General features: G+C 35.0%; 3 protein-coding genes, 1 long non-coding RNA gene and 1 pseudogene across 11 annotated transcripts; 3 read left to right on the top strand and 2 right to left on the bottom strand.

The window, feature by feature from the left end:
- Positions 1–909: 909 nt before the first annotated feature.
- Positions 910–3,260, top strand: LOC133674112 (protein SRG1-like). The gene is made up of 4 exons (XM_062095099.1): positions 910–1,435; positions 1,804–2,051; positions 2,228–2,555; positions 2,787–3,260. Exons 1-4 carry the CDS (start codon positions 1,205–1,207, stop codon positions 3,021–3,023), a joined length of 1,044 nt encoding a protein of 347 aa, XP_061951083.1. The 5' UTR covers positions 910–1,204; the 3' UTR covers positions 3,024–3,260.
- On the bottom strand, positions 2,144–4,480 carry LOC133674113 (uncharacterized). The gene is made up of 3 exons (XR_009835120.1): positions 3,941–4,480; positions 3,390–3,847; positions 2,144–2,480 (listed from the first exon to the last, which is right to left on the bottom strand). It is a non-coding gene; the product is annotated as an uncharacterized LOC133674113 (long non-coding RNA).
- Positions 4,481–6,410: 1,930 nt separating this feature from the next.
- LOC133674168 (protein SRG1-like) lies at positions 6,411–8,652 on the top strand (annotated as a pseudogene).
- A 1,919-nt stretch (positions 8,653–10,571) lies between these two features.
- On the top strand, positions 10,572–17,793 carry LOC133674521 (uncharacterized). Of its 7 annotated transcripts, none has more exons than XR_009835247.1 (10): positions 10,572–10,656; positions 10,873–10,957; positions 11,099–11,550; positions 11,706–11,891; positions 12,672–12,776; positions 13,109–13,312; positions 13,387–15,293; positions 15,907–16,910; positions 17,138–17,272; positions 17,423–17,793. XR_009835247.1 is itself a non-coding variant. In XM_062095676.1 (8 exons), the coding sequence occupies exons 2-8, from the start codon at positions 10,882–10,884 to the stop codon at positions 16,463–16,465; spliced, it is 3,489 nt and encodes a 1,162-aa protein (XP_061951660.1). In that variant the 5' UTR covers positions 10,572–10,656; positions 10,873–10,881; the 3' UTR covers positions 16,466–17,034. The 7 variants fall into 7 exon arrangements, 1 of the variants encoding a protein (XP_061951660.1); XR_009835250.1 differs by having other exon boundaries at positions 17,460–17,793; XR_009835246.1 differs by having other exon boundaries at positions 17,138–17,793.
- A 1,258-nt stretch (positions 17,794–19,051) lies between these two features.
- On the bottom strand, positions 19,052–20,857 carry LOC133674939 (pollen-specific leucine-rich repeat extensin-like protein 1). 2 transcript variants are annotated; one of them, XM_062096240.1, is made up of 3 exons: positions 20,737–20,857; positions 20,421–20,537; positions 19,052–20,316 (listed from the first exon to the last, which is right to left on the bottom strand). In XM_062096240.1, exons 2-3 carry the CDS (start codon positions 20,421–20,423, stop codon positions 19,354–19,356), a joined length of 966 nt encoding a protein of 321 aa, XP_061952224.1. In that variant the 5' UTR covers positions 20,424–20,537; positions 20,737–20,857; the 3' UTR covers positions 19,052–19,353. The 2 variants fall into 2 exon arrangements, with proteins under 2 accessions (XP_061952224.1, XP_061952223.1); XM_062096239.1 differs by lacking the exon at positions 20,737–20,857 and having other exon boundaries at positions 20,421–20,690.
- Between the last annotated feature and the right edge of the window lie 926 nt (positions 20,858–21,783).

Consider the following 21,783-nt stretch of genomic DNA (forward strand, 5'->3'; position numbering starts at 1 on the left):
TCAATGAGCTCGTAGCTCAACTAACATCTATCCTCCTCTTTCCATCCCCTTAAAGGTCTTGAACTCGAGCCTCTTTCTTAAAGGAAAATAAAATGGTAGTAAAATATATAATTTTTTTTAGTTAATTGTATAAAGAATTGTACTAGCTTTTTAGCTTGTTAGACTTGCATTAATAAAAATTGAATATTTTGGATGTTTTCTCTATAGTTATGATGTATTTTTTTTTTTTAATCTTTGAAAGTTTTAACTTACAACTAACTTTATTATTTTTTGCTATTACTTGCGTTAATTAGTGGTTTTGAATGGAAATTATAGAGGACGTGTTTTAGAGCTTAACCATTCCTGATGGTTAGATGATGTCATAGAATAGAATGTGTTCATGTCAGAAGAATGATGAGGTTTTCTCCAAAAAAAAAAACATCCTAATGTTTTGTTTCTATCTATGTTGGTTAATGTTATTGGATATCTTAATTAGTACAAAAATATTATTTTATGAATTCATGATGAAATGGTCCGTGAAAAAAATCTTCTTATAGATAATAGTTTTTTTTATTAAGGTCTAAATTCAAGCACAAATTTATTTCAACATGAGAACACTAATAAGATTTTTTCTAGAAAAATAGATATATTTTTATGTTAATTATATTTTTTATATTTTTTTCTATTATGTATTATTGTTTTTTTAGTTTTTTTTATATTTATAAATAATAATTTTCTTAGTTCATTTTTTCAATTCAATATTACTAGTTTATTTTTTTATATAAAAAATTATAGCATCCTTTTAAAAATTTGACTTAAATAAATAAATATTAAATATTTCCCCTATTTTAAATCTTAAAAAAATTTAAATTATAAAAAGCATAAAGCATAGTTGACCTTCGCTTCCGTTAACAGATCACATAGTGACCTGGGACTACAAAATCATGTTGACTTAATTGAAGGGGCTGGAATTATGGCCGCCATCCTCCAATCTTTGACTACAGCTACCAGAAAGAGAACAAAAAAGAGCTCATTGCACGCATCGGCTTCATAATAGATCAAATTTGAATTGAATGGATCCTAAATAGCAGACAAGTCCAAATCTTTCTTTGCTGTACAATCCACATGAACTGCTGAAATTCAGTCGAAGAAAAAACCCTATTTGATAAAACCACCTTTACTGCGACTAAAGCAAGTAGTTTTCTGCAGCTGCGGGTGAGATAACATGGCTGCCATGGCAGAGTTGATATCAAATTCAGTCCAAGAAATGGCTACCAATGGACAAGAACCACCAGTGAAGTATTTCTCTAAAGGAAATGATGCTGGAGTCCTTGATGCTCCTGTTCCTTTAATTGAAATCCCAGTTGTTGATCTTGGTCTCCTTACTTCTCCATTAACCAGTGCCCAAGAACTTGAGAAGCTTAAATTAGCTCTCAGCTCATGGGGCTGCTTTCAGGTCCTTCTCCTTACTTTTCTAAACTCACTCTTACTACTGATAATTCCCTGTTCTACTCTTGATCAATGTCTGTTTCAATATGATTTGAGCATTAAAGATGGTCAAAGAAATGTTGTGAAAGCCCAAGATTCGATTGACACTGATCAACTGGATTAATGAATTATTATCATTCTCTATTTCACACTATCTGGATTGAGTATTCTAGTCAAGTTTAGGGCTTTATGCATTCTGGTTTCTATTTGATAACAAAATATAATAAAAACTTGAATAACTATGGATACAACCCAGATTTTAGATTACAATATGCTTCCATGTGTATAACTAGCATTACTCTTGCGATATAATCAGAGTTTATTTTGATGTTTTAGGTAATAAATCATGGAATGACGAGTTCCTTTTTAGACAAAATTCGTGAAGTTAGCAAGCAATTCTTCGGATTTCCGATGGAAGAGAAGCAGAAATACTCCAGAGAAGCTGACAGCATTGAAGGGTATGGAAATGACATGATTCTTTCAGACCACCAAACAGTTGACTGGACTGATCGATTGTATCTTACCATTAGCCCAGAAGACCAGAGAAAGATCAAATTTTGGCCCGAAAATCCTAAAGATTTTAGGTAATTAAATTACATTACCAAATTATTCAGTGAATTTTCACAATGTTAAAAGAAGAATGGACATATCTACTGAGTTGCAGCGATGGAGATGGTTGAACTTACAGCTGATAACCATCCAATGCATTAATAAGATTTTGATAAGTACATGCTAACCTTGTTCTTAACCGTTGCTGCAGGGAAACCCTACATGAATACACCGTGAAGTTACAAGAGACAAATGACTTTCTCCTTAGAGCCATGGCGAGGTCATTGAACTTGGAGGAAAGCTGCTTTCTAGACCAGTATGGAGAACAACCACTTGTGACTGCAAGGTTTAACTTCTATCCTCCATGTCCAAGGCCTGATCGAATTCTTGGCGTTAAGCCTCATGCAGATGCTTCGGCAGTTACCTTCCTCTTGCAAGACAAAGAAGTGGAAGGTCTTCAATTCCTGAAAGACAACGAGTGGTTTAGAGTTCCCATCATTCCACATGCTCTTCTAGTCAATGTCGGAGATCAAGTAGAGGTAAATCCTATTACTTGAAGTGCTCTTTGTTCTTGTTAGCAGACGTGAATGACATAGAACAGTAAATTCTTTCCCCAATTTTAGCTTTAATTATTCATGTTTCCCTTCACAAGATTTAGACAAGAAGTCTCACAGAATAGGTTTGGCTTGTGCTTTAGAATATTTTAGGCAATGATACTAGTATAGTTCATAATTGACCCTTGCATATCTGGCATGAAATGATACACACAGATAATGAGCAATGGAATATTCAAGAGCCCAGTACACAGGGTGGTGACAAACACAGAAAGGGAGAGGAACACTCTGGCTGTATTCTGCATTCCTGAGTCAGATAATGAAATCAAACCAGCAGATCAGCTGATCAGCGAAACGAGGCCAAGTTTATACAAGAAGGTGAAAGATTATGTTAGTATCTACTTTCAATACTACCAACAAGGGAAGCGGCCAATAGAAGCAGTAAAGATTTGATCTTTTCCATCTGTAATTAAAGAACTATTGTGTGTGTGTGTGTGTGTGTGTGTGTTAAAACAATGTTCAATAAGCTTAGGCAAAGAACGACTGCAGTCCTTGTTTATTTGTTGTTCTGTGGTGCTTGTTGTCTCGCCTGGATTTATCAGATGAAGATTGGTGAGAAAAAGCTCATTGTTGGAGCAATCTTGAGATTCATCCAATAAAGTAAGGACTTACAGCCTGACCATTAAGGAATTGGAAAGAGGAAAAGAGAAGCAGATAGAAAAATGCGAATAAGCTAACAAAAAATATCTATTTTCTGTGCCTCTCTTGGAAATCAGGTTGTCCATGCAGCTCAGTCCAACTAATAAGATAATGGCTGACCTGTACACTCGGAATCACAACAATGGATCTGGAATTCTCTCTCAACACCTGAAAACTCCAAAGCGAATCTCCCCAACAGAGATGATTGCTGAAAGTCTGAAAAGAAGTTTCCTAGGATTAATTAGTAAATTAATATCGTGGAAGACAAAAAGTAGATAATAAGACAAACATGATATCGCAGAGCCACTTCCTTCCAGACAAGAAACAGCAGATAAAACCAATGAAAGGAGCCACAGACACCCAATAGTACTTTCCAGCTTTCCTGCCTTAAACCTCTGAACAATGTCACCATCCCAATGACCTCTAGCTCCTCAATAGTTCCGTGGACACATCCTTCACCACACTCATGTTTGGATAGAGCAGGTCACTGCCTCTGAATTGGAACAGCAGAAAACTCCATGGTACGTATAGCTATCCATAACGGCTAAGTTTAGTTCGAACTCTCTTTCTTTTGTTTCCTGTTCAAGTTAGAAGGTAACCATAAATATCATCGCACAGCTATCAAAATAAAGCGTGATCTGCAAAATCATGGCTGATAATCTTTGTCCTACCATATTAGAATCAAAATCAAAATCTGTCCAAGAGGTGGTCAGGAACAGTGAAGAACCGCCTGGAAAATATTTCTATGAAGATGGTGTTAATGGAGTCCTAGACAGTTCTCTTCCAGTGTTGGAGATCCCAGTTATTGATACAAGCCGCCTCACATCTCCGTCAACAAGCAGAGAGGAAGTTGAAAAACTCCACTCAGCTCTCATTGTGTTAAAAATTATGCTTGTAAACATCTAGCTAGAGGGAAAATATTTCTCAGTTGACTCTACAAATGAGTCAACAAGACACTCGATATAAGATACAGTTGACTTTCTCCTTGGAGCCATGGCGAGGTCATGGAACTTGGAGGAAGGCTGCTTTCTAGACCAGTATGGAGAACAGCCACTTGTGACTGCAAGGTTCAACTTCTATCCTCCATGTCCAAGGCCTGATCGAATTCTTGGCGTTAAGCCTCATGCAGATGCATCGGCAGTTACCTTCCTCTTGCAAGACAAAGAAGTGGAAGGTCTTCAATTCCTGAAAGCAACGAGTGGTTTAGAGTTCCCATCATTCCACATGCTCATATGTAAAGTCAACCGGTAGAACCGAAATATTCTGTTGGTAATTTGAATTGCCGGTAGAACCGGCAAGAAATACAACCGTAATAAACTAACTCGTCAGTGTTTTTTTCCGTCGGCGATTTGAATTGCCTATGGAATATTCACGTCTAAAAATCAGCTTTTACCTTCTATTTCCCGCAGAACTTTCCATCAGTGTTTATTTTCTCTAAAAAAAATATTCTGTCAACAATTCCATCATTGAGTCGTTATATATTTTGTAAGTTTTACCAAACGCTCAATAATTGATAGTAACATTCCTGTAGAATTTCCAACAGAATAGCCGATGAAATATTGATTCCAGCAATTTTACCAAAGATTTCAATTTCTTTTTTGTTTATTATGATCCACAAACCAATAATTATATACTCACAATAACAAAAAAAACATCTCTAAAATTTATCTTTTACAAATTTCACATTGGATATTTATCCAAAGATGTGTTTCATATAAATAATACACAAAAATAAAATATCACAACAAATATTCTAACAAATATAAATATAATACATTATAAAACATCAATAAATATCTTACACATTTACACATTTTTAATATTGTTATACAATGAAAGACATCTAAATTAATTCATTATCTTTTAATCCAAATCCTTCCTTCTATTTTTATTATCATTATGTCTAACATCATCTTTTCTGTTATTTTTATTGTCTATCTCATCATTTTTATATGCTTTTTCATGTAAATTATTACTTAATATTACATTTAATTCATCAACGTCAACTTTAACTTCATTTTTAGTGACACAAAAAATTAAAATTTTTTACTCGGATTAATAAGATATCTTTTGATTCGAATTAATAAGATATCTTTTGATTAGAAAGTATAAAATTACTATTTTTAGAAAATATAAAATTAACAAAACCTTTAATCCCTTTAAAAAAATCTTTTCAATACAATCAATCACTTGACTCTCAATACATTCAATAATAATTATCCATTATTTTTAAAAACTATAAATAATATATTAATAGCAATAATTTTTTAAATTAAAAAAGATTATCACCCTAATATAACTAACCAAACAAATCAATTCAATCAAGTAGCACACAATTTTGTAAAGTAAAATTTAGAACTAATAACTTACAATACTAAAATGATAATAAAACATATCAGATTTCAACTAAGTATCAATTATTTATCCAATTCAAGAATAAATAAAATCAATTAATACCTTATGATCAATTACATATTAATTTATTTTTTTAAAAATTTTAAATTGACTAAAACTAATTGGAACCAACTAATTATTTGTCATTTTTTAATTCAAATTTATTCAACCTAAATTAATACATTTAATTATTATCAATTCCTCATAAAATTAATTTTTTTTCAAATTTTCAATTTAAAAATAAAATTAACAAAAAAAAATAATTGATACTCATTAAATTACCTATCATTTCTTCAATTCTAAACACACAAGTTATAAAAAACTCTATATTCTATAACCACCAAAATATAGAGAATTGAAGCACTCATGAATAAATCTTACCTAAAACTAAATACATTGATTTTTTTTTCTCAGACCCATAATCTAAAACAAACCCAACAATTGAGCTACTAAATTTGGCTCATCTCAAGCACCTGCTGCTAATGTTTTTTAAACAAAACAAGAGCAGGGGTTTCCAGGAGTAGAATAATGCGTGGCATGTCTGAAATAACTGTTCATAATAGTCAAGCTTCTACATAGCAAAAATACTCAACTACTGAAAAGAGTTAACATCAATTTGATAAAAAATATTTAACGTTGCTCAATGACCTTTACCGACAATTATGAATTCATCACTCGATAGTGCCTGCCTTCTCTTTTTTATTTATTTATTGTAGTGATTTGGTTCATCTAGTCCTTTTTATGGCTGCAAATTGGCCAACTCTCCCAGCCAAACCTTCCCTGTCAACTCTACTCAAGCCTCGCTTTTGAACTATTTAACTCATCTCAAGATCTAGGACAAAACAGAGAGTGAATTCCTGTAAATCTTTTGGTTTATTTACTAGACAATTTTCTTTTAAAGTTCTACGAACGTATTTCTATACATAGGGACTTGAGTTTAGTTCGAACTCTCTCTCTCTTGTTTCCTGTTCAAGTTAGAAGGCAACCATAAATTAATATCATCTGTTCAGCTATCAAAATCAAGTGTGATCTCAGTGTCTGGAAAAGTATGGCTGATAATCTTTTTCCTACCAAAATAGAATCAAAATCAAAATCTGTCCAAGAGTTGGTCATGAACAACGAAGAACCTCCTGGAAATTATTTCTATGAAGATGGTGTTAATGGAGTCCTAGACCGTTCTCTTCCAGTGTTGGAGATGCCAGTTATTGATATAAGCCGCCTCACATCTCCGTCAACAAGCAGAGAGGAAGTTGAAAAACTCCACTCAGCTCTCATCTCATGTGGCTGCTTTATGGTTTGTTTTTCAAATACTTTTCTTTGAATCCAACTACTTTCTTGTGACCATGCTCATATACTAGATATTGAAATCACTCAATCAGGATCTTAGTTTGACAAGCTATGTTCTATAATTTTTTTTTCTCAAGAGCTGGGTTATTTGTTCCAGTCAATAAATCATGGAATCACTGGTGTATTCTTGGACCAAGTACGTTCAGTTACTGCGCAGTTCTTTGCACTTCCAATGGAAGAGAAGTTGAAGTACTCCAGAGCAGTTGATAGCACAGAAGGTTATGGAAATGACATGATCCTTTCAGAAGATCAAATACTTGATTGGACAGACAGATTATATCTTATAGTAAGCCCAGAAGATCAGCGACAGTTCAAATTTTGGCCTGAAAAACCTGAAATTTTTAGGTATGTTAACCATGCTACCTGAAGATTATAAAGATAATGGTTAATCCAACCATATATGACCATGTATGGAAATCGCTCCATGTACAGTTTAATCCAACCATTTATGACCATGTATGGAAATTGCTCCATGTATGGAAATCACCTCCTATAATGACAAGATAAAAATATGAAATAAATCTTGAGCTTGCAGGGAAATTTTGCAAGAATATACCACAAAGTTAAAGGTGATAGTTGAAGTTGTTCTCAAAGCCATGGCAAGGTCATTAAACTTGGAAGACAACTGCTTTCTGGACAAGTACGGAGAAAGGGCATTAATGCAGGCCAGATTCAACTTCTTTCCTCCCTGTCCGAGGCCTGACCGATCTCTTGGCCTGAAACCACACGCAGATGGATCAGCAATCACCATCGTCCTGCAAGACAAAGAAGTCGAAGGGCTTCAGTTCCTTAAAGATGATCAATGGTTTAGAGTTCCTATCCAGCTTCCTCAGCTCTTCTTATTAATGTTGGTGATCAATCAGAGGTAAATTACAGATTTGTCTCATCATCAGCATGCATTCAATTTATATATAGAACTCCTTGCATAGATGCATTTCTTAAGGAAAAACGAAGATGAATAGTAAACTCCAGACTGAGAAACATTTTAGACAATAGACTCTCTGCTACTAGTATTTCATGCCTTAAGCCTGAAGTGTGAAATTAATTCATGGGAGTTCACTGCTAACTGTAACTAGTTATGAATGGCATACATAGGTAATGAGCAATGGGTTTTTCAAGAGCCCAGTCCACAGAGTAGTGACAAATTCAGAAAGGGAGAGGACTTCCGTGGCTGTGTTCTGTTCTCCAGACCCAGACAACGACATTGAACCTGTGGATGGGGCAGTCAGTGAGACGAGGCCGAGATTATACAAGAAGGTGCAAGATTATGTCAGCAAGTACTTTCAGTACTATCAGGAAGGGAAGAGGCCAATAGAAGCAGTGAAAATTTAATTTATGCTCATGTTTAATTTAGCTTCCAAGCAATGTTGCATTGCGCATTGCTGCGGTTCTAACTTTCCTAGGACGAGATTCTTATCTGCCTTGCATTTCTCAGTTCTCAGTTTTCAGGGTCAACATTAAGTTCTTTCATAAAATGCTCAATTTGCAGGCTACAAAGATTCTGCCATTCGTTGATGAGCCTATGGCTCAATCGACACCCACAGCTCTTTTCTTCCAAAAGCTCTCTAGTTTTAGCCTCTTTCTTGTAAACAAAGGCTCTGCCTTTTTTTAGTGGGTTTGAAGTGAAGTTGTGTTTGTGCAATCCCCCAGATTGTGCACTGCAATATACTGCAGAAGCATGCATGGCCTTTCCTTTTTGAGAAAAACCATGATCGAGTCCGGGCGTATTTCAAAGCCAGGCCTAAAGAGAAGGAAAAAATTATTATCAAAACCCACTTACAAAAAGTGCCAAAACAATATTACGGTTCAGGTAAAAGGAGCAAAGACAATTCAAAATCTTTGAAAGATAAAAAAATAATGCAATATTATATGAAAAAATATCAAAATATTTAATTTTTATTTATCTATGTTTCACAACCCTTTCTATATATTACAACCCTTTACATGTTGTATTAGCCTTGCCTATATATATATATATATATATATATATATATATATATATATATATATATAATCAGAAAACTCCAATAACAGGGTATGGAAAAGATAAAATAAGAAAATTATTCTCTATAAAAAAAAAATAGAAAAGCATAATAATAGATAATAAAAAATTAAAATTAACTAAGAAAAATATTATTTTCCCATAAAAGCTTCTCTATTAGTCTCTTAGATGGATGAAGGAAGTTGTTTTCCTTTTCAAATCTTAATCGAAAACTATCCTCCGTCACTAACATTTTTGTTTTTTTTTTATGTATGACACATTTTATTGTGTATCCTTAATATCTTCATGCGAGTATTTCCATTATAGATCTTAACATAATATCTTTATACATACTATTTTATCGTGGATTCCTAACACGATATTTTTATAAGGGCTACTCAATTGTGGGTCTTATCATTAAAAATCTTAATAATAGAAACTAATACAAAAAAAAACAACACACTAGATCCTGTACATAAATAACATTATTTCATGGATTTTTTTTTTCAAGGGAGAACTTCCACATTCCTTCCTGCATAAGCACACCCTACTTTATTACCTCTTTCAACCATGATTATTAAACAATACACAACAGCTAATCACTAGAAATCATCAAATTATAATATATATCATATATGATCTTCAACCAAAACCACTAGAAATCATAGGATAAGGATTTATTACAAGTCAAAACCCTCATAGACAAAAAATACCGTAATTATGGGAGAGACATCCAACATATTTATTTCTTATTTCTCCATGTCTTAATTGCTACAAGACTATTGCAATCTTTTATATAGAAAAAAAAAACTAGAAAGCCCTAATAATAATAAATAGGAAAAATAAAAAAAAACTATTGAATATAAAAAAAAAACCTAAAAGAATATAATAATACAAAATAAAAAAATTAACTAAGAAATATATTTATTTTTCAAAAAATATACATCATGATTATTGAATGGTTTAAATATATTGAATTTTAGAAGAATAGAGGGACCACAAATTTATAATTTAAAAAGCTTAAGGACCAAAAATGAAAATTTTACACCTTTTTTGAAACTACCACCCGTTTCTTCCATTTTTTCACCATAGTCCTTCTTCTTTCAATCTTGCAATTGCTCCAAAAATCTGCCGTTGTCAGAAATTAAACTCTTACTTACATGATTTGGAATGACATTGCTTGCACTTGCCCGGGTGGATATTTCTTCAACGAAAATATTTACAGGGTTTTTACATATATAAAATTTCTAATAATATATCACTAGAACCAAGGTCAATTTTTTTTTATTCTTGATATTTTAAAATTAATTTTATGATTTAATTTAAATAAATTTTTTTCTTAAAGAATCTTAAAAATGTAACTAATATTATCAAAAAACTAAATATGAATAATTATCCATCACTTACTTGAAAGAAAACAAAATGGGCCGTTCCATCCTTGAACTCCTCGATAATGGGCCCCATTTGTTCATATTTCTACTTCACTGGGCCTTTCCCTTTAATAGCCCATTAATTCTCAACAATCGGATCTTAGATTCTTGAAGCGCCCCGCGCTATCTCATTGTAATTTATATATACGCTTCTTACGCACCCTCGACTGATCACGCGCAGTCACACTATTCGCACACCCCGCTGTCGACCGCTATCAGAGCATCGTTTCTGAAGGTCAGAATTTTCAGTCCCCTATTGCCTTTCGTTTCTCTGCGATATTACATTTTTGCTTAAAATTGCTTCTTAAGCTCTAGCATTAGTCTTATATCGCTACCATCAAGTTCCAATTTTGTAAACAAATTTGGTCATTTAGGGTTTAGGGTTTTTTTCCTTCTATTTTTAAGAAGGAAGAGGCATGGAATTGATAGATTCATGAATTTTCATCTCTAGCAAGCAAAAATGGAGAGGATTTCTGCAGCCTGTGCTATGGAATGGAGCATTGAGCTTGAGAAGGCCCTTCGCTCTAAAAAACCTGGTAAGTATACACTTTTACTCTATTTTTAATAATCTGTATGTTAACTTGGAGTTGCTGATGCTTCAAAAAGTTTGAATTTATGCAAATTCATTAGAGGGATATTGAGTAAATGGTAATTGAAAGAGTTTTGCCATGTTTTAGGACAAGCTATTGAGGGCATACAACGAATTGGCAAAAGAATTCAGGAGTGGAGTAAAGAACCCAAACCAACTATGGCAGTTTATAACATGTTTGGGTTAGTTACAGGAGAGGATAGGCTCTTTGCCAATACAATTCTATTACGGCTTGCTGATGCATTCAGGTTTGGTGACAGAGAAACAAGGGTTTCTATAGTAAAGGTTTTCTTGTTGGAGCTCAAGAGCCGTGATAATAAGAAAATGAAAGGTAGACAGTATAGAGGGATTTTGTCAAAGGACAGGGTGCAAAATCATGTGGAACTTCTGAAAAGAGTTAAAATAGTTTTTGATACCGGAGATGTTGATTCAAGGGCCTTGGCATTGGCTCTCTTTGGCTGTTGGGCTCCTTTCGCAAAAGACAGCGCTCATGTACGATACCTCATACTTTCCAGTATGATCTCCTCTGATGTTTTGCAGGTGAGGTCAGTATTATGTCTGTTGTGAAAATTTTAAGTTTGTGATTGCTTGTTTCTGCTATGCCACTGTGGTTTCTCGCTGGGTGTTTGCTATTTTAATTAAAGGATTCTCTTTATCATACAGTGTAACTGGCCTTCGTTCTTTTCTTTCTGCAGGTACAGGCATCATTATTTGCTGCAGGTTGCTTTTGTGAGTTGGCAGGTGACTTTGTCCCTGTTGTCTTAGAGATGTTGGTTAATATGGTCACTTCATCTGAAACATTGTTGACCATAAGATTTGCTGGAACACGAGTTTTTGCTAAAATGGGGCCTTCATATTCTGTTGCAAGTAAAGCCTACAAGGTTTTGAGTCTCTTCTCATCCAATTTCATATCAGAACATACATGTTTGCTTTGTTTTTTCTAGACAATGTAGTGAGCTTGTAGTTTGTTGTTCCAAGTAATAGTGAATATATAGCTCTCTGTGGAGCTTTATACGTGTTATATTTAGAAAGTTTGGATGACTCACTACAATTGAATCTAGTTATATTGTTTGATAAAAAAGACATTTATGCCTGTAGTAAATTTAGGAAGTTTGGATGATCTTCCACATGTTTTTCTTCACCAAACAATATCATTAAAAGTCATCTGTAGTGGATTTTATAAATAAAGATTATAATACAGTACAAATATTACAAAAATATTCAACTTTATGACTATATACTATTTTTTTTTTAAATTTTGATGTGGTTTTAATCGAAAGCATGCCCATTTTTGAATGTTGGTTGATGCAATCTTGTTACTGTTATTCTGATTTTTTCCCTCATCTGAACTGCATGTTAATACTTTGCTCCGTATCGGATTAACAAACTTGAATTAAGTTCACATATGTATTGAATGTAACCTCTTAGCATATAAGAGCTATTGGATGAAGATTTAAGGAAGAAATACATGGTCACCAGTGTACCTTAGTGATTTACTGATAATACAGAATTTACATACCATGGTGTGATGCAACTTAGTGCACTTATGGAATGATTTTATTCGCTAATAACTCATTCTGTCAAGATTGCTTGTCAGTGTTGTACATGTGAATCTGTATCTCGGAGTTTATAAAATAATACTAACTATTGGTCTGCTACAGACAGGCCTAAAGTTGTTAGACTCTTTGGAAGAAGACCTTGTGGTTACAATGCTGGTTTCTCTCACAAAACTTGCATCGAAATCAACCCTTCTATTATTGGAACAGGTACCTGTTTGAATCTCCTTGGCGAATTGTGGGTGATTTTGTTTGGTTCGGTATTTTTTTCTAGTTTATCGCAAACTTGTATTATTATACACTTTTAATACCTTGTTTGGCTTTTACTTGGGAAAAACTATAGCCTAGAGGCCAAATTAGATTCAGAATAATGATATATTTCTCTACTAATTTATCACCCACAGAATTTATTCTTCCATCATGCTGTGATAGCTTTATGCAGCTTAAGTTTTCTATGCAATTAAGTAAAATTTATTGTCTTATTATTATTGAGAAGTATAATGGTTACTTCATTTGTAATTAGTTTTGCCATCTGTTAACAGGTGGATTTGCTTTTACTGTTCCTTAGCCAAGAGAAAGATTTGCTATTGCAAGCAACAGCTTTAAGATGCCTTCACTTCATATTTATGAGAGGAGTTGTTTACTCTTCTGTCAGTGCAGATGGAATCAAAACATTTTCCAGAATTGTAGACGAAGCTGACCTTCCATTATCCATGCAATGCGAAGCTTTACAAATTCTGCATAAGGTCATTTCTGAATCCAATCTTTCAAGTAATGATTTGGCATTTGGTATTTTCTTTGAGACATTATTTAATTGCAGATGCTTTTATATAGACTACATAATCTACCTCAAGACAACATGCTGGAATTATCTCCTCTTTTGACTACCATTGAGAATTCAGCCGAGTCTTCTATTATGTCAAAGAGCCTTCTAGCCATAAATGTTCTAGCAGATTTATCAATGAAGCTCAGCAGAAGAGCTGAAATGGAATCTGGTGGGAATTCTTTCTCTCCTCTGCTAACACGAACCATCTCCATAATTATTGATCGGGTTATTTCGCTGGTGAAGCCATTGTTAGTTCTCTGCCAGGCTGGTGCAGGAGTCCTTCAGGAAGTTCAAAGCCTGCTCAGTCTTTTACTTTCTTTGGTTAGAGAACATTCAGATCTGGGTGTCTCTGTACTGGATAAAGTTAGGTTATTTATTGAGTATCTTGTGGATGTACATGAAGGCAACATAGTTATAAGGCAAGAAAGTTTATCAGTTCCAGAGGTTTTTGACTTTAAAGGAGAAAATGTGGGCATTAGTTTGAAGCTGGCATATTATGTCCATAAATTTTCTGTTAATTGCATTGAAATTATGAATGAAGCTGGTGCCATCACCACCCAATTAGTTGACAAAGTAAAGCTTCTAGTTCAGTCTGTGCATCGCTGCGGTTTATTTCATTGGTATGTACTTATAATGTACTCCATACTGCTGCACTCTCATTCAATGTGGAGTTATGTAGTTCATAACAAGAAGGAAAGTTGCAATCCTGATAGCAACTTGAATTGTTCACTTTGTAGTGAGTTGGTTGAGCGTGAATTTTTCACCCTTGATTGTGCAAAAAAACTGTTGGCAGAGAGGGATAACTGGTCTGCCTATAAAGCTGGGACATTTGCAGCATGTCAGGGAGCATGGATCACAGCTGCATTTGTATTTGAGCAACTAACAAGTAAGGTTCAATCTGGATCCTGCTCTTGCTGGTTAAAATCATTAACTCAATTTGCTCAAACTGAGAGTAAATTCCAGTTCTATCCCATAACACAATGGGGTTTCAGTTTGGCAGATCGGTCAAAGATGAATGAATTTCCAGTTATGTTTTTCCAGGACTTTTCTGATGAACTTGGTCAAGGTGCTGTTGAGAATATCCGTGACCCTAATTATACTGAAATGCTTCATCAGGCTCATCATGGACTTTGTTCTTCAAGGAAAACATTAGAATCCATCGTCACATCCGATAAATCATTCTGTTTCCAGAGATGGTTTTTAGCTATAAGGGTGGAACTCCTAGGAACTATGGCGGATGTTGTTAAAGTCTTGGGTGCCACCCCACTTAGTGAGGACAGTATTAGCAACAATAGAAAGGGTGAGAAAAAAGATGAGTATCTCAACTCTTTGCGACAAATTACTCAATCATCTTTCCGGTTGAACAGGCTGGTTCAGGAATATGATTTAATTTCCATGTCTTTCATTGGAATGGACAGCAGAAGTTCAAAGATCATTTCTACACTTGCATTAAGTTGTTTGCTGTTGGCTTTTGCTACTGGATTTGCTATTTCAATTTCAGACCAGCTTGCGAATGAAATTTTAATGCCTTGTGATTTGGAAAACTCCAAGCACTATTTACAAGGAATGCTGGTGCGAAATTTAATTAGGCGGTTATGGCACTTGGACCAAGATACAATTTCACATCTGTGCTTGGTTTTAGGTGTTGGTGTACAGCCTAATGATAATTTTCACCAATCTAGAAGTCAAAGATTGAACATTAGTGGTGAAGAAAGAGATATTCTTGATGTTTGCAATTATATTGTTGCTGGCATTGTTGCATTAAAAGAAGAGGCAAATAGAAAGAAAAATGAGGAGATTCTCTCCCAAGTTACCAAGGATGGTTTCCAACTTCTCTTGAACACTATCACGAAGTGGATGCGCATCCCTTTTCAGGTGCCAACATATTTCTTTAAAATAAGGTATGCTCCTCATGTTTTTCCACAGTAATCATCTATTTTTATTTCTCCTCTTCCTTCCAGAGCATGTGAGGGTCAACTCTAATGCTCTTTTGCTACCCTTAATACACAAGGTGATATTTGTTCATCTATCTTGAAAATTACCTTTTTCCCTTTTCTTTTCGATAATATGTATGGCAAACCACGAGGCAGCAGAGATCTTCTTTAGCTTAATGGTTTCTGAGACACACCAGTTTTTAACTGATTGTTTCTTACTTGCTCATGAAGGTCTTATGGAAAACCCAAAAGACTTGTATGTTAACCATATGATTTCACCTATTCTTCTCCCTCTATAAGCTGCTTCAGGTTTGTGGAACAATGGATTCTTCCATTTTCCTGAGGTCTTTCTTATCTTTTAATTGCTCCTTGATGATCAGTTTGCTATCTTCTTATCCAATGAACTGTGATTGTTGGCGTTGGCAGAGTTTAATTTCACTTTTAGTGGATCCTTTTTCATTAAATGAACTCTAGGACAAGTGGAATAACTTCCATGCAAAAATTTGAAAATTCCTTTCTTTAGTTTAATTGTTCACCCATGTCATCGGTTCTAACATTTGACTATGACATTAAAATTCAGGCCTTGCATTGGGTCAGAGCTCTTTGTCTTCAATGCAGATGCCAGAAACTCGAATCAGTTGTCTGTCTTGCCAGGCTTCAACTTATCGCTGAATCTTTGTCTTCAATTAAGAAATCTGCCGCCAGATCTTCCATTCGTAGTCACCAGGTCTTATTGTGTCCTTTACTCTAGTATGTCTTTTCAAGAGTGCAAGGAAAATGGAGAAACCAAGGGGCAATTTCTGTGGGAAAATGGACCTTTGGACACTGACAACTTGATTCAAATGAATGAAAAATTGTTTCACCATGTAACAGAGTGTACAAAGAAGACTAGTAACAGTAAACGTGGCAGGGAAAAAGACATTGATTCTGATGAGATTATTACTGGATTTGTGTGTTTTGATCTAATCGATGCAAGGAAAGGGTTTTCAAATTGCCTTCTTGATGTTTCTCATTTTCCAGAAGGATCTTATAGAATCAAATGGCAGAGCTGTTGTATTGACAGTCAAGGTTCCTATTGGAGCCTCCTTCCATTAAATACAGGACCAGTGTTTACAGTACAGAAGCCCACTGCTGTATAATTATCCACAAGTCGTTTTGACAATGATTAAAACACATTTATAGACCTGCCGACTTGGTTGCCATGCATGGATCACAATGAAAGGTGTTGCATACAGGTCAACAATGAGAAGCCAAGTACCATAGACAGGAAAAGAGGAGCTTGGTCTTGGCATCGCTGGAACTATGTGATGAGATGAATTTCATGTTTCCTGTAAAGGTGAACCTTGAGGAGCAGTCTCAAGTCAAGTGCCATAGCTACCTCAGAGATTTCGTGGGGATTCTCCATTATGTTTAAATATGGTGCTAACTCTGCTTATTTTATGTGGTTGCTTGCTTGCTTGTAAATTTGTAGACATTTCAACATCTTTAATGGGTTACTCTGTTTTTGTGGAGAGGAGCCACATCAAATATCTTCCAGTTCTTGGCTATGATTTGGCACAACATGTTATTAACTACTCGTATCAGGTAGTTTTGCAGAAGCCCTGTCCTTTAGTTATTTTTCTGAATTTTGTATTGTTATCCTTTATATTTGAAATTTGCATAGGATTGTGAATGTGATTCAATCAGTCAATTTGGATTCTGTTCTCCACTTTTACTGTTTGAAGGGGCGGGTGGGTGAGGGCCTTATTATGTCATTTTTATAGCATAAAAACCATAGATTGAATAATTTGGATTCGCATTTGCATTTTTAGGCAGTTCCTCTGTGAACACCTTATGAAACTTTAAAGCAGTGACTCGCTGCCACATACTGCAATAAACAAAAATATCAAATTTCAACCATCCTCTGCAACAACAGTGCCAAGCCATTACATGTTTGATGCGTCTAGGTAAGGAGAACCATGCTTCCCTGCTCAAAGAAAGTAACTATGTAATTCTTACCCGGAGGTTGTGTTCCCTGCAAAGAATTTAAGAATTATCTTCGGTTTGTAAGATCGTTGGATAATAAATTCTTAACAAGGTTGATTGCTCTGTTCTAGGCATCTGGTTTTCTAGCGGACAATGGATTCGATGCAGGTTCAGTGATTGTCAGAACAGTGATTGCTCTTTTCGTGGAGATTTTGGGTTACAGAACCATTGGGGTTCAAGGTGTTAAGCTTCTGAATAGCAAAGAAATTCATTCAGCATTTGGGAGATAACTGCTGCAGATGTTTGTACTCCTGGCAGGAGATGAAATTTGTTCATAGGAGAAAATCTTTAATTTAGAACTCAAGCTCATAGTCCTTCATGCTTGGAAGATCAGAACACTTTGGGAACTATTAGTTAGCTGTGTGAAATTGATGACAGTTGTAATTTTGTGTGATTGTTTGATTGTAAGATTACTAGATGCGCAACTGGAATGCTGTAGAAATGCTTTTGCCATGTAGAGAAGGCGAGAAAGTAGGGTGAGCAAAAAAAAATTGAAAAACTGATTAAATCAAGAAAAAAAAATTAATTAGAAAAATTGAATTGAGAAAAAAATTTGAATTAACCTATTAGAAAATAATAAATATAAACTTTTCTTCTAACTCTAGAGGCCAGGGCACACCCAGCTGCCCCACTCCCTCAAGTTTTCTCAGTCTCAGTTCTCGCATCCCTCCTCTGGTTTCTATGTTTTCTTGTCTTCTCCAGTTTTAAGGTTCAAAGTCTCCAGAAAAAACAAAGGTATCTAGCAATCTTCTAAGTTATATCTTTCTTTATTTTGCTCAATTCAATTTCTATATCTCCATTTCCTGTTTGGCAAATCTCAACACGGGAACGCTTTGTTTAAAGCCATGGAACCTATCAAATTGAAGCTATCAAGCTCATCTTCCATGGCCATCCACTATGCTAGTCTGGTCACTCTTCCTTTCTACTAGTGTTTTAATTATTTATCTAGCATATGTATATAAATGGGTACACTATTTCAATAGATCACATTCATTCACGTAGTTTCTTTACATTACAATAGCAACAAAGTCTGTTAAAAAAGCATATGATACATTATTATTGGATGCTGGTGGAACCCTTCTGCAATTGACAAAAGCCTATTGAAGAAACTTGCGCTTCCATCAGAAGAAAATATGTTTTTTTTCTTCTTTTTATGCTATTACTCCTATTATTTACGTTGGGGATAATATGCTATTTATGGATTAGAATGAAGTGATTCGGAGCAGGGGATTCAACACTCAATAGTTTGATAAAATCGGTTTTTCCCGGTTCTTTACTTCAATTAACCCAAAGGAGCGAAATTGATGGTTTGAACCAGTTTTGGTTTTTAATTTAAAAATAAAATTTTTTGGTTGGGTTATTTTTTAGGGTAAAAACCAAACCAAAAATGCTCGAGAAAGTCACTGCAGTGGCTTTGCTAATATATTGAGAAATCTTTTACGCACAGAATGCAACGGCTACGCAGCTCTGTTTCCATTTTCCATTCACAGCTTATCTTGCACTTGTCTGTGTAGTTCGTGCATGATATCCAGGACCTTCCCTGTTCTGGCTGATGTAGTTCATTACTAAAACTCCTCAGAGCAATAGTGTCCTTATTTCTTACAGCAGTCTTCATGGAATCAGAAAAACTACTTCGTCCTGCAAAGTGCGAAGAGTTTACTCCACTTATCTAGTATGTTTGTTGTGAAACTCGGGTCATATGGACAAGGGACAACGCAAAAGTACTTTATTTCAATAGAAAACCCACAAACAAGCTTGTAAAGCATCCAAAATCATGACAATAGATTCTTCTGTTGCCACTGGATTGATTACTTTCTTTGCTAAAGAGTCCCTTCAATATTACAATTTTTCTGCAGCCTGCGAAACAATCCTTCATAAATTGCATCCCCACATTGTCCTACAAAAGCCACTACATTTTCCATTCGCAGCAAATGGAAGATATGGACACCAAACTGGACATGATTTCTAATTGTGACTTTCTATTAAAAAAACAAGGGTAGAATTAAGGTTTAACAACAGAAGGTATGGGAGCTGAGACGTGGGGTTTTCCATCTTGATGGGCTACTCTAATCGTCGATGAGCTTGGGTTTGTTTCTGTGTTGTTCGGACGATGTATACGAACAGGGGTTTGAGTTGCTCCTGTGATGTTCGCTTCCATCCGTCGGACAGGAGCGACTCTAAATACACGAACAGGGGTCCAAGTTGCTCCTACGATGTTTGCTTCCATAGGTCGAGGTGGAGGTGGAGGTGATGGACGTGGAGGAGGTGGACGTGGAGCGATATGAAATTCACGAACAGGGGTCGGAATTGCTCCTACGATGTTTGCTTCCATACGTGGAGGTGGAGGGGGTGGACGTGGTGGAGGTGGAGGGAGTGAATGGCCTTTAGAGTTGGAAACTGAGAGAATAGGTCCAACGTAGAATATAGGTGCCGAGGCAAAGGGTTTGTCATCTTGTTTTGCTTCTTTTGTCAAAGGGTTAGGAGCTTCCCTTGGGATTTTCGCTTCTGCTGGAGGGGGTTGAGGGCCATTGAATGTTGAGAGAAGGGAAGGAGGTTCCCCTTTAATGGAAGAAACATGGGCCGAGGTGGGTGTGTCTCCATCTTGGTTTGTGATTCCAATTTCATTGACAATTGAAGCTGTCCCATTGATCTCCTGTATAGTCTCCTTTTCATGTTCATCGATAGCAGAAGCTTTAGGATTTATATTTCTTTTCTTAGCACTGTCGAATTCTGTCCAAGCAAACTCAACCAAAGCCCTTAGCTTACTAATAGTTTTATCTCTTAGAAGCAGCTGGTCTTTAAGGCGAACCGTTTCCTTGTCCTTTTGAGCTAACATGCCCTTAAGGGTCTGTATTTCCTCTTCTCTATGAAGTGCCTGCATCTTTAGGGAACTCGTTTCTTCCAGAAGTTCTCGGTACTTCTCGTAAGGAACATGGTTAGGTCTACTTATTTGCCCATCAACCTCCTGCAATTCAGAGTACGTAATTGAAACAAGCATGCATATGACGAAATTATTAACGAGGAAATATATATATGTCTTCAGTTCACCAGCTGCAAACAAACTCTTACCATTGTATTGCTTCTTGTGAATACTTTTGCAGCTCAGCTCAGCTATGCGCACAGCTCTCTATTTTTAGACGAAAGGCAGATACTTACCCAATAACATCTCCAACAACAAAGGACTAACTGCAAAAATACAGGTCAAGTTTTACATATTCATACTCTAAAGCAATATTCATTGAATTAATCTGAAGAAACAATAGCTTTTTTTTTATAAAAAAAACCAATCACTATAACGCCAACCAATCATTGATAATAGAGTTAGAGAATTACTGTATAAAAGCAAACAAAACAAAATGAACTATTTCTCTGTGATTAGTAATACCTGTCTCAGAAAATGAAACCATTTCAAATAAAATATCTGGAACTCATTGGTTGTTTTAGCGGTGATCATGTTGCTTGAGGGGCCGATCAGGAGTTGAATACTTGAATTAATTCAAGTTTTGTTAATCTCTCCTTGTCGTAGATATATATATATATATATATATATATATATATATATATATATATAGCGCGTAGAAAGATGAGGTGATTGTCTTATGGGATTAGTCTGATTATATATACGATTACTTATATTCATGACGTATATACAGCAGGACGTCAACGGCAATTAATTTACGAGTTTATAAAGTTTTATTTTGTTTTGAAAATTCTTGGTCTACGCTCCAGCAGTATGTCTTATGGTTTTCTCTTTTTCTTGCAGAATTTCAGTCTATACAATACAAAAAAAACATTGATAGAATATTATTCTAATTAATAGTAGTTTAAATTTGCAAAACAGAGAAAATGAAACAAAATAAATGCCATATTTGAAATTGAAAACAAGAGAGTTCCATTTATAAATTTTTTCATTAATCTTGAGTTTAAAAAAATTCCTCTCTTCTTCCTAGCTTGGTTGGGCCCATATAGACCCAATTAAGTTTTCCCTTCTTTTACATTCCACCTTTCTCTTCAGGAGTAAATAAAAAAACCGATTAAACCAAAAAAATCAGAAAAAAAATTACTAAAAAAACCGAACTGTAAAAAAAATCGATTAAACCGATTAAAATTTTAAAAAAATTGACCGGTTCGGTTGTTTTTTAAACCTAAAACCAAAAAAACCGAACTGAACCGAACCCAAACCAGAAAACACCGGAAAAAAACCGAGCCAAAACCAAAAAAATGAAGCCAAACCAGAAAAAAAACCGAGCCCAACTGAGCTAAACAGAAAAACCAAGCCAAAACTAAGCCAAATTGAAAAAACCAAGTCAAATCAGGAAAACCGAGTCAAATCGATTTGAACCAGTTTTTGTTCTAAAAAACCAAACCGAACCGAAACCGGTCAGTTTGAACCAGTTTCGATTTTTTTTAATATTTCAATTTAATTATTTTT

The sequence above is a fragment of the Populus nigra genome, chromosome 15 (assembly GCF_951802175.1).
Source record: "Populus nigra chromosome 15, ddPopNigr1.1, whole genome shotgun sequence".
In the NCBI taxonomy this organism is placed as follows: Eukaryota; Viridiplantae; Streptophyta; class Magnoliopsida; order Malpighiales; family Salicaceae; genus Populus; species Populus nigra.